Source organism: Cucurbita pepo, chromosome 18 (genome assembly GCF_057944985.1).
Source record: "Cucurbita pepo subsp. pepo isolate OVF chromosome 18, ASM5794498v1, whole genome shotgun sequence".
Classification (NCBI taxonomy): Eukaryota; Viridiplantae; Streptophyta; class Magnoliopsida; order Cucurbitales; family Cucurbitaceae; genus Cucurbita; species Cucurbita pepo.
This window is the reverse complement of record NC_141815.1, coordinates 11,372,378-11,384,848: the sequence shown is the minus strand read 5'-3', so window position 1 is coordinate 11,384,848 and position 12,471 is coordinate 11,372,378. Positions and strand designations below refer to the sequence as shown.

General features: G+C 35.4%; 2 protein-coding genes and 1 long non-coding RNA gene across 4 annotated transcripts; 2 read left to right on the top strand and 1 right to left on the bottom strand.

Annotated features, from left to right (window-relative positions):
• The first annotated feature begins 3,044 nt into the window (after window positions 1-3,044).
• Window positions 3,045-6,936, top strand: LOC111780588 (Leucine-rich repeat protein kinase family protein). Its single transcript, XM_023661023.2, has 2 exons — window positions 3,045-3,357; window positions 3,535-6,936. Exons 1-2 carry the CDS (start codon window positions 3,288-3,290, stop codon window positions 6,774-6,776), a joined length of 3,312 nt encoding a protein of 1,103 aa, XP_023516791.1. The 5' UTR covers window positions 3,045-3,287; the 3' UTR covers window positions 6,777-6,936.
• A 1,643-nt stretch (window positions 6,937-8,579) lies between these two features.
• On the bottom strand, window positions 8,580-11,934 carry LOC111779722 (uncharacterized). Of its 2 annotated transcripts, XR_002812726.2 has the most exons (3): window positions 11,793-11,934; window positions 11,575-11,687; window positions 8,580-9,762 (listed from the first exon to the last, which is right to left on the bottom strand). It is a non-coding gene; the product is annotated as an uncharacterized LOC111779722 (long non-coding RNA). The 2 variants fall into 2 exon arrangements; XR_015413652.1 differs by lacking the exon at window positions 8,580-9,762 and having other exon boundaries at window positions 10,619-11,687.
• On the top strand, window positions 11,553-12,182 carry LOC111779721 (uncharacterized). Its single transcript, XM_023659842.2, has 2 exons — window positions 11,553-11,690; window positions 11,842-12,182. Exons 1-2 carry the CDS (start codon window positions 11,553-11,555, stop codon window positions 12,079-12,081), a joined length of 378 nt encoding a protein of 125 aa, XP_023515610.1. The 3' UTR covers window positions 12,082-12,182.
• Window positions 12,183-12,471: the final 289 nt, after the last annotated feature.

Genomic DNA, 12,471 nt, shown 5'->3' with positions numbered 1-12,471 from the left:
CACGTGCAACCATAATTTTGCAATCTCAATAGTTATTCAAAAAGATCTCTACTATAATTAATGGTACATCTAACAAATTAGACTTCTTCTATTTAAATTTTATTTTTTCCTTTTTTTTTTCAGTGTATTCATTTTGTAAATTAAAAAAAAAAAAAAAAAAAAGGAAAAAATCTTATTAAATACCATAATTGTGGTTTCCAGCCTGTAATTTTACCAAATTAGGCCTTGAATCTAGTTTTGTAATAAAAAATGAAATATTCAAATAAAAAAATATATAAATTAAAATAATTCTCATTAAATATCAAACCTGCCTGCCATATTTTATTGTAAACTAATTTTTAAAATAACTTGTAAGCAAAGGTGAATTTTTCAACAACTAAAATTAAATAATAATAATAATAATAATAATAATAAAAGCCTTTAAATAAAACTTGATTTTATATTTTGCAAGTACACCCATGTACTTTTCTAATTAACATTTTTTTTCTCATTATGACCAAATATAAAGAGTATATTTTCGTATATATATATATTGAATTAACAAAATGAGATTATTATTATTGTAATAAAAATTAAAATATATATTAAATTGTGATTATTTAGAAAAAAAAAAAAAAAAAAAAGGACGCACGTGGGGGACAATAGGTGGAGATTATTCTTGAATGGAATTGTGTGTTTGAAAAGGAAAAATTAAGATTGAGATTTGCTTTTTGTTTTATTGTTAATTTTGAGGAACATGACTCGCAGCAATAATGCTCTAAATTCACGCACACGTGATTTTTTTTTTTTTTTTTTTTTTCTCTTTCCCAATCATTTTTATTATTTCTTTTTCTTTCCTTTTGAATAATCAACTCGTTTTCTCACGTTATGCATTTAAGAGTTAATAAGCCAAAATAACATCATTGACGTTTATAACTCGACTTCATCGACTATATAGAAATTACAAGCATCATCCACAGCATTCAAGGCACCTTGAGCAAGAGTAGGCTGCCTCGAATAAACAATCGGACATAAGTGGTTGAGAATAAAATCCTATATCTAACGATTTTTCACACTTTGATGTAATATCTTAAATTTATACTTGGTAGTTATTTGTGAGATCTTACGTTGGTTGAAAAGGGAAACAAAACATTCATTATAAGAACGTGGAAATTTCTTCCTGGTAAACGCGTTTTAAATCCGTAAAGCTGACTACAATATGCAACAGGCTAAAGCAGATAATATCTCGTGTACATCATTCAAGGCACTTTGAGCAGGAGTAGGCTGCCTCGAAGAAACAATCGGGCATAAGTGGTTGAGAATAAAAACCTATATCTAACGATTTTTTACACTTTCATGTAAAGAGAAAAAAACCTTTATCTTACGATTTTTTTACACTTTCACATAGAGAGAAAAAATATCTTAAATTTGTACTTACTAGTTATTTGTGAGATTTCAAGTCGGTTTGAGAGGAAAATGAACTATTAAAATTGTGGAGTTGACGGCGACATGCAATGAGCCAAAACGGACAAGATTTATTAGCGATAAACTTAAGTTGTTATATTATTAGAGATTATATATATATATTAAAATTCAATTTAATCTATAATTCAACATCAAATTAGGTATGTTTATTTAGTATTTCTTCTCATTATCCATAAACTAAACATTCCAAAATTAGGTATGAATAAAAAATGATAAAACTTTAGCTAATTTTTATTTCTTCTCATTACAAGAAAAATAGTAATTTAGTTAACTATTAATGACAATAAAGGAAGTAAATCAATGGAAGGAAAATGCAATTTTGGTTACATTAATTGAAGGGTGAAGGCAAAGTTAAACCAAATTTCCCGCTACATTTATTTACGTCTCTTCATACATGCACTTTAAATAGTCATCAATAAGTTAGCTCCGTTCAAATTTTATCTTTTTTACTTTTACTTTTACTTTTTTACAGAGTTCGGTAAAATATATCTTTTAACATTCATATTTTTAATTATATTTCACCCTTTAATTATGACAATAAAAAAGTTGTGACCATTACCTAGTAACCATCCGAACTAACTAAATTAATAAAAATTATAAACTAAATAATGAATTTTGGATTTTATAGGTTTATTCAGTTCTTAAAAAATTTAAAGAAAATGTTTAATGAGGGTTTGAGCTAACAAAATTATCTAATAAATTCCGAATTTTTTATTTTGTGTCCAATAACAATCCTTTTTTTTTTTAAATGTCAAATAAATTCTTAAATATTCTCTAATTTCTTTATTTATTTAATATAATTATTTATCCCTAAAAACAAAAGAAAAACACAATATCCACCACACCAAATTTGACAAATGGAATCCAATTTTTGACTGTCTTGCTTTTTCCTTTTTCTTTTTTTTTTCTCTCTTTTTTCCTTTAATATATATATATATATATATATATATATATATATATATTAATTTGTATGGTACGTAAGAAAGCACGGGCAATGTGATTTTAGCCTAACCCATAAATTCCAAAAAAAAAAAAAAAAAAAAAAAAAAAAAAAAAAAAAAACATCAGCAGAGAGAGACCCAACAACTCTTGGTTTGACCAATTGCCATCAAAGGATTTCATCCAGACAACATTGTAGACTTTGATCCCTTCCTGTTTCTTTGCTCAAATTTTTTGTTTTTGTTTTTTTTTTTTTTTTTTAAATTTATTATTATTATTATTCTTTTAATATCTCTTAATTTCTTATAATTATATATCATAATAAGTAATGAATTTAATTAAACTCATTAAAAATAAAACGAAAAAAACAAAAGAAATTATTAAGGAAGATTTAGAATTTTGATGAAAGATTCAAAGTTGCAAATAGTTGAGTCAAACACTTTGCTACGAAAGCAAAAGGTCAAGCAAAGCGGCTCGCTACCGTCCCCTGCCTGTGACCCTCACCCCCACTTTCCCACCAACAACCATCCAACATTAAACTAACCAAACCAAACCTCTTTCACTTCCTTTCCTTTCCTTTCTTTTCTGCTATCTCCTCCTCATCTAAACCCTCCAACATTTTTCCACAAACAATTTTTTTTTTTTTTTTTTTTTTTTTTTTTTTCTAAATTGAGTTTCAAACTTTTGTTTGGTCTTGTGCGGGCGCTGCTGCTGCGTGCGGTTTCAAAGCCAATTCGTTTACGTTTCACCATTCTCTACTTTTCTCCCCATTTCTTCCTTTTTTACTCCAAATTTAGCTTCTTCTCTTCTGCTTTCATGGCTTCTCTCTGAAAATTTCTCCAGCCCATTTGCCCAAGGAACACACACCAAAATTACAGTATAGTATGAAGGAGAAAGACACTGATAATCATTCATGGCGTCTTCCAATTATCACTTTCTTCATCTTAATCACAGGTATTCACCACAAAATCAAATCCCTTTTGGTTTTTCTCATCTGGGTATCTAAAATTCTAGACAAGTTTTTTTTTTTTTTTTTTTTTTTTTTTTTTTTGTGTGGCTTGTGTGTGTAATTTTGCGTTGTTTACGAGGAGGGTCTGGTCGGATTCAATCATGTTTATTTGTTTTTTTTAGGTACAATTGTCGAGGGACAAGAATTGCAGAGAGACAGAGAAGTTTTGTTACAGTTGAAATTCTTTTTAGAAAAACATAATCCCATTAAACGAGGAAAATATTCGTTTTGGAATTTGCAGAACTCGCCCTGTTCTTGGTCTGGAATATCCTGCAATCAAATCAATTCCCAAGTGACCGGAATTGACCTTTCAAATGAAGATATTTCCGGCACAATTTTTCATAATTTCTCTGCCTTTCCGGCGCTAACGGACCTCGACCTCTCTAGAAACACTTTCTCTGGTCTAATTCCCGGCGACTTGAACAACTGCAGAAATCTCCGGCGGTTGAATTTGTCGCACAACATCATCGATGACAAGTTGAACTTGTCGGGGTTGGTCAATATCGAGACTCTGGATTTGTCGGTCAACCGGATTTGGGGAGACATACGGTTGAATTTTCCGGGCATTTGCAGAAATTTGATGTTCTTTAATGTTTCCGGTAATAATCTCACTGGTCGGACGGATGACTGTTTTGACGAATGCCGGAATTTGCAGCATGTGGATTTGAGCTCCAACAGATTCAATGGTGGATTGTGGGGTGGGTTGGCGAGGACTCGTTTTTTCTCAGCGTCGGAGAATGAACTTTCCGGCGAGCTATCGCCGGCGATATTTACTGGGGTTTGTAATTTGGAGGTGTTGGACCTGTCAGAGAATAAATTTGCCGGCGGAGTTCCAGTGGAGGTTTCTAATTGTGGGAATTTGTCTTCTTTGAATCTATGGGGGAACCAATTTTCCGGGCAAATTCCGGCGGAAATCGGACGAATTTCGGGTTTGCAGAATTTATATCTGGGAAAGAACAATTTTTCCCGGGAAATTCCTGAATCGCTCTTAAGTTTGAACAACTTGGTGTTCCTCGATTTGAGCAAGAACAATTTCGGAGGGGACATTCAAGAAATCTTCGGGAGGTTTACACAGGTGAGATTCCTTGTTCTTCATGGGAATTCTTACACCGGAGGGATTTATTCTTCTGGGATTCTTAAGCTCCCAAGAGTTGCTCGTTTGGATCTGAGTTTCAACAACTTTTCAGGTTCATTGCCTGTAGAAATCTCTGAAATGAAGAGCTTAGAGTTCTTGATTCTTGCATATAACAAGTTCAATGGAGTGATTCCATCGGAATATGGGAACTTGCTGAATCTTCAAGCTCTTGATCTCTCATTCAACAACTTAAATGGATCGATCCCAAGTAGCTTTGGGAAATTGACTTCACTCTTGTGGCTAATGCTGGCAAACAACTCCTTGACTGGTGAAATTCCCAGGGAGCTTGGTAGTTGCTCGAGCTTGTTATGGCTGAATCTTGCGAACAATAAGCTACATGGACGCATCCCGCCCGAGCTTTCGAACATTGGAAAGAACGCCACGGCGACATTCGAAATGAATCGACGAACCGAGAAGTTCATTGCTGGATCGGGGGAGTGCTTGGCTATGAAGAGATGGATACCAGCAGACTACCCTCCTTTCAGATTTGTTTACACAATTCTTACAAGGAAGAGTTGTAGAAGCATTTGGGATAGATTGTTGAAAGGGTATGGCCTTTTCCCATTTTGCAGCAGAATTAGAACACTGCAAATCTCTGGTTATGTTCAGCTCACTGGGAATCAGTTCAGTGGTGAGATACCAAATGAGATTGGAATGATGAAGAACTTCAGTATGTTGCATTTGAGTTGCAACAATTTCAGTGGGAAACTCCCTCCACAGTTGGGGAATCTGCCACTGGTTGTTCTAAACGTCTCGGAAAATCGTTTTTCGGGCGAGATCCCGACCGAGATCGGAGGCCTGAAGTGCTTGCAGAACCTTGATTTATCATACAACAACTTCTCTGGCATGTTCCCTAGAAGTTTCTTGAACTTGAATGAGCTTAACAAATTCAACATTTCATATAATCCTCTCATAACTGGTGAAGTCATTCCAAGTGGGCAATTCTCAACGTTTGACAAGGACTCATATCTTGGCAATCCTCTTTTGCGCCTACCATCGTTCTTCAACATAACACCGCCGAAGTCACCTGCCAACCCAAGAATGGCAGGATCATCCAAAAGGAACTCGACGCTAATTGGGATGTTGGCTTCCTTATCATTGATCCTTGCTTTCCTAATATTTGGTGCATTTTCTCTCATAGTGTTCTTAATGGTGAGGAACTCGGATGAATCACGAGGATATCTCTTGGACGATATAAAATATATGAAAGACTTCGGCTCGAGTTCTCCCACCTCGTCGCCGTGGTTTTCGGATTCGGTAACCGTGATTCGACTTGACAAAACGGTCTTTACGTATGCTGATATTCTAAAAGCCACAGGAAACTTTTCAGAGGATAGGGTGATTGGTAAAGGAGGATATGGAACAGTTTACAGAGGAATGTTACCTGATGGAAGGCAAGTGGCAGTGAAGAAGCTTCAGAGAGAAGGGAATGAAGGTGAAAGAGAGTTCCAAGCTGAAATGAAGATTCTTACTGGAAATGGCTTCAACTGGCCGCACCCGAACCTTGTTCAACTTTACGGATGGTGTCTTGATGGGTCGGAGAAGATTTTGGTGTATGAGTACATGGAAGGAGGGAGCTTGGAAGATCTTATAGTAGACAGACTTAGACTAAACTGGCAGCGACGTATCGATCTTGCGATCGATGTGGCACGAGCATTGGTATTTCTGCATCACGAGTGCTTTCCTTCTATTGTGCATCGTGATGTGAAGGCAAGTAATGTTCTGCTTGATAAAGACGGTCGAGGACGGGTGACAGACTTCGGGTTGGCTAGAATTATGGATGTAGGAGACAGCCATGTGAGTACCATGGTGGCTGGAACCATTGGTTATGTAGCACCCGAGTATGGACAGACATGGAAAGCTACAACAAAGGGCGATGTGTATAGTTTCGGAGTTTTGGCAATGGAACTTGCTACGGCAAGACGAGCACTGGATGGAGGGGAAGAGTGTCTAGTTGAATGGGCTAAAAGGGTGATGGGAAATGGAAGACAAGGGTTGAGTAGAGCAGTGATACCAGTGGCAGTTTTGGGGTCGGGGCTCGTCGACGGGGCGGACGAGATGTGCGAGCTACTGAAGATTGGGGTGAGGTGCACAAACGAAGCACCAGGGGCGAGACCGAACATGAAGGAAGTGCTAGCTATGTTGATCAATATCATAGGGTTAAGAGGGGGAGATGAATTCAGCCAGATGTTCTCCCCTACTCCATGCATTGATCAAGATTTTGATTGAAGAAATGTGCATAACCTTAGGTTGTTACATAGTGTTTGATAGACATAAGATAATACTGATACCTACACACTTCAATTTATTACCATTCATCTTGTAAACAAAAACATTCATCATTCACAAAATGTTGGAAGAAAAAAAAAATGAAGAAAGAATTCCTCTCTGTTTTGTTTTTTTGCTTTCCTTACAAGAATAATGAACTCATCTCCTATGGCCCAAGTTGATTGAATAAAAGAGCTTTATTACATCTGGACTGGAACCAAAATGCTTGTTTCTTAATAGTCTCTGTCTTTCACAAAGAATTGGTTGATGAGGCTGCCATTTGAACAACAGGGCAGAGCAGGTTTGTTGGGAAAAAGATGGCTGAAAATGAGCTCAGTTTCTGCTTTTGTTGGTTCAATTATTTAAAGCTTGATTGCTTGTGGTGGGCTTTCCAAACATTCAAGTAGAGACCCATGAACAAAATGCAACAAATCCTTCTATTTGGCTAATAGAATGTAAAAAGTGTAATGATATTATCTAATTTAGGCATACGGGTCCGATGACTTTATTTTTTTTCCTCAAAAAAGCCTCATACTAATAGAGTTGTATTCCTTACGTATAAACTCATGATCAACCTCTCTCTTGATTAGCCGATGTGGGACTCCTCTCCCAACAATTCTCAAGAGAGCGTATTTTAACAATAAAGAAGTTGAAATGTTTAAATCTTCATACTCTCTAGCTCACTGTGTTGATTAGATTAATGTTAGGAGTAGGAGTAACTTTGTGTGTATATAGTTAAATTGTGGTTATTGGATAGAAATGATGGAGAATGGATTATTTTTGCAGGAAGTTGGAGATCATGTTGCACTTAAATCAGACAGGACAAAACTACAAGTCTTGTAATGGAAGAAATAAATAAAATAAAAAAATCCCAAATCTTAGATAGATTTTGGTGTCAATTCTTGATTTGCGGAAGAATATTGAAAGCCATTTCCCCCAGAACTTTAATGCCTTCATTTTGTGGCCCCAACTTCAGTGATGTAAACTCTCAGCTTCCACGTTTCTAACTCACAATGGCTCATACAATCATCCAATTAATTCTGATTTATTAAACTTCTCTTTTTTTTTTTTTTTTTTAATGATTTCATAAAGGAAAATAACTAATTTATTAATAAACTATTGTTAAAATTGATTTTTTGGTCCAAATTTCTTAGGAAACAAAACCTTCCTTACTTTTCTTTGGGAGAATTTCTAGCACACGCCCTATCCACTAATCATTATATTAAATAAAATAGGTAATAGATCAAAATTATTAGAGACATATACAACGTCAACATCTTCATCATTTATTCCATTTCAGAGTATTAAAAAAGTTTATAAACTTAAATATATGTCACAAATACTGTCAATCCTACTTATAGTGGAGCATATCAATATCAAGAGTGTTTCAAAAGTTTTTTTTTTTTTAATTTCTACCGTAGCATTCTTTGGTAGATTAATTATTCTTATAGAGATTTTATTTTATTTTATTTTATTTTATTTATACATTAAGACTTAGTGGGAAATATATAGATCAAATATGTAAATCATTGTTGTGTTGAATCGTAGTTGTGATGCGAGTAAAAAGAAAAAAAAATCCTAAAGTTGAGAAAAAGAAATTAAAAATACGGTAAGATTACTAATTATGGAATGACATAGTGCAACAAGGACAGTTTTCTTTTTTATTTTTCTTCTCTCTTCATTGGTTCCTTTTGTTAGAAATCACGACTCTACACAATTGTATGATATTGTCCACTTTGAGTATAAGCTCTAATGACTTTGCGCTTCCTCAAAAGGCCTCATCCCAATGGAGATGTATTCCTTTACTTATAAACACATGATCATTATCTAAATTAGCCAATGTGTGACTCAGTCCCAACAATCCTCCCTTCGAACAAAGTACACCCTTTATTCGACACTTCAGAGGCTCACAATCTTTGTTCGATTTTGAAAATTCTATTGTCATGGCTAAGTTTAGGGCATGACTCTGATACCATGTTAAGAATCACGACTCTCTATAGTGTCCACTTTGAGCATAAGCTCTCATGACTTTGCTTTGAGCTTCCCCAAAATGCCTCGTACCAAAGGAGATGTATTCCTTTACTTATAAACACATGATCATTCTCTAAATTAGCCAATGTGTGATTCACTCCCAACAATCCCCCCTCGAACACCAACACGTTTAATAATTAGAGTTTTTTTCTTCCTTAATTTAAAAAATTAACAATTATATACATTATGTAGTAAAATATATATTTAAAATAAAGAAGACACACAACCCACAATTCGAAGTTATGAGTAGAATTTCTAATGGATAGGTTAAATAACAAATAAAAAATGTTATATGAGTCTAGAAGCAATAATTGGTTGTCCATTTTCATCTCCACTTTCCTTTTCTGCATTGCAATCATTAACATCTAACTCTGTTCTCTACGACAAATTTTTTTTTCCCCTTTTCCTTTTCATTTTTCTTTTCTTCTATTAAAGCAAAATTTGAAGCTGGGAAATCAAAAATATCAGATGCTTTAAAGCAAGCTATTTGAATAGCTTTCATGGCCTGAGGCAACCCTCAGCTAGTAAGCTGCTTTGATTGCACTTCATACGGTGAGCATAAAGCCCCCCACCATCTTCTTTTCCAGAATTTCCTAATCCTTTTTATAGAACTATCATTATGGCTCGTGAAACTATTGTATCAACAACAATTAGCAATGCTATGATGCCTTTTAAGAAAGGAAAAAAATCAGAAATTTCAAACTCGAACAGTAGCAAACTATACTTGATTAGGGGACGAAACAACTCGACGGTAAAGGATAGGGAAATGAACAAGACTATAGACGGAGATGGAGTGTGCATTTTGATGATACTTCACTGTATGCTTACTTACTCCTCGAACGAGAGTTCCACGATCCCAACCTGCTCTTGGAGCGAATAGGATGATCAGGTCAAGGAGGAGTTGTATTTAGTACCTCTAAGAAATATGATTATCCACCGTTAGTTGGTGTCACAAACTCACAAACTAATCCTAAGTTAAAATATATACATATATATTAATGAGACTGATTTAACTCAAACCCTCGATGCTAAATAGAGGTCTAAATGATGTTAGGTTAGACTTAAACTTGTATATATCCTAATAGTTAATAGTACTTCGTGAATTAATCTCCTTTTTGAAACTCCAACTAGTTATTATTGGCCCAGAAAAGTAAGTGGAAAAGAAGAATAAAAGAAAAGGAAACGAGAAGAACTAGAGGCCATGGTTGGGGAGATAGAAGATGATGAAATGAAAGAAAAGAATGGGTGTTTAAACAGAATTTGTCTGCTTTCCCTTGCAAACTTCAAGATTTTCATAAATTCTCTAGACTTCAATCGCAATTTCCGGGATTTGTATTACGTGCCTCCGCCTCCAACTTCTCTCACTTCACTCTCCACATCAACTCCTTTCTCTTTCTCTATAATCTTTGAAGTTGAGATTAAAATTAAAAGAAAATCCCTAAAATTATAACAGTTGCGAAAAACCAATATCCTCCAGTTTAGTTACGACAGTGCCACCGCCGTCTACTGATCATGTCTTTCTCCTCGCTCCTCTTCTTCTTCCTCCTCCTTTCTCCCGATCTTTCCCAAATTTCGAAACAGAGATTACTTAAATAGATGGGAGAAGGGAATGAAAATGAAACACTTCCAATTTCGAAACAGAGATCCAAATGCCCCCCATGATCTTGAATCGCACAGAAGTCATAAAATCCAATTCTCCAAACTCCGTAATTAAATATTTTCAACGAGTTGTACCTTCACACACCATCGTTTAACTACAAAGATGCTCATGATTAAACATTTAATAACTCGTAGAGCATTATATAAGTTCAGCAATTGTTTGGTAGCATTCCTTATTTCTCCTTTTTCATTTTTCGTTCTTCAGAACATTACCAAAGAGACTTTGAGGGTTTAGAAACGCTATGAAATGCTATCAATCAAGAGGAAAACATTGCCCCACAAGTGTTTTTTTACCCTAATTGAAGGTATCTTTTGCCTTCTTCATTTTTAGTAAAAAATATTTTTCGCCCAACAAAAAGACGTATAACCTAAAGTTAACTGAAAGTAATCCACTGCATATTAATAAATGAACTAGGAACTAGGATCCAAAGTCGTCACACAAGCTTGCTAAATAAGCTAAATAAGCCTAGTAATTAGTTAAGACGTGTCTTCGACCAAGGTGGCAAAGATTTGAAGCTTCCCTCTCAGTTGTTGAATTCAAGAAAACAAGTCCAAAGAAGCTTCAAATTCTAAAGCTTGAATGAAGTGGGCAAGTATTTTGTGGTGGAGAGAAGTGGAGAGACATGGCATGGCACCGCAAAGATTTGAAGCTTCCCTCTCAGTTGTTGAATTCAAGAAAACAAGTCCAAAGAAGCTTCAAATTCTAAAGCTTGAATGAAGTGGGCAAGTATTTTGTGGTGGAGAGAAGTGGAGAGACATGGCATGGCATGAGGTGCTGCAGCAGCAGATAGGTGATTTGAACTTTGAAGTGATGAATGGAAAGATGGAGACATGCTTTCCCACACTTCACATGCCTTAATTACTGTTTTATCTTTTTATCAAACACCTCAAGTGCACCTCCCACTATCATCTCAAATTCCCCCTGTCTCTCTGTCTCTCTCTCTCTCTCTCTCTCTGAACTGACTTCTATAAATTTATGGCCCAACCGAACTCAGAGATCACATTCACAACCACAAGCAGATAAAAACAGATCAAAGAGAGAGAGAAATGGAGAATCGTTCTTACGAACCTGAGAAAACCGCCAAAGACGTCTCACTGCAGGAACTCAGAGACATGCTCGCAGAGTTCGCTCGAGTACGAGGATGGGAACAATACCACAGCCCAAGAAACCTTCTCCTAGCACTTGTAATCAATCAAACAAAAAAAAAACACATTGAAATTAACAACTCGATCACCAATTTCGACCTAAAAACAAACACAATCAGTATAGAATATGAAAAATCTTACATGTTGCTATTGTTGTTGTTGATGATGATGGAATTGCAATTGCTTGCAGGTTGGTGAGGTCGGAGAGCTATCGGAGATATTCCAGTGGAAGGGGGAGGTGGAGAGGGGGCTGCCAAACTGGAGCGCGGCGGAGAGAGAGCATTTGGAAGAAGAGGTGTCTGATGTGTTACTCTATTTGGTGCGTCTCGCCGATGTGTGTGGCCTTGATTTGGGCCATGCCGCTCTCTCAAAGCTCGTCAAAAATGCCAACAAGTACCCTGTCGCCGCTTTCGCGCGCGCGCTTCCATGAACTTCGCGCCCTTCTCTTTCCTTCCTTCGCTGCTTTTCTGTTTCTGTACTCGTTTCTGCTTCATATCGATATGCACGGAGATCTGTCTCAGTTTACTCATACTCACACCGCTCTTATTCTTTAAATATTCTCCTTTTCAATTTTCCACGCAAAAATAAATTTAAAATTATTATTACTTTTCCCTCTAAAAAAAAATATGGATACAGCTTCACATAATTGTGTTTTTTCTAACATTAAAATTATAATTAGTATTAAACTAGTTTTTTTTTATAAACTTGAATTTCAAAGGATTAAATTTAATATATATTGAAAATAAAATGGGACCATTGTTGGTTAATTAAAATTATATTTTAATATATATTTGTTTTTATGTATATGCATCGATAATAA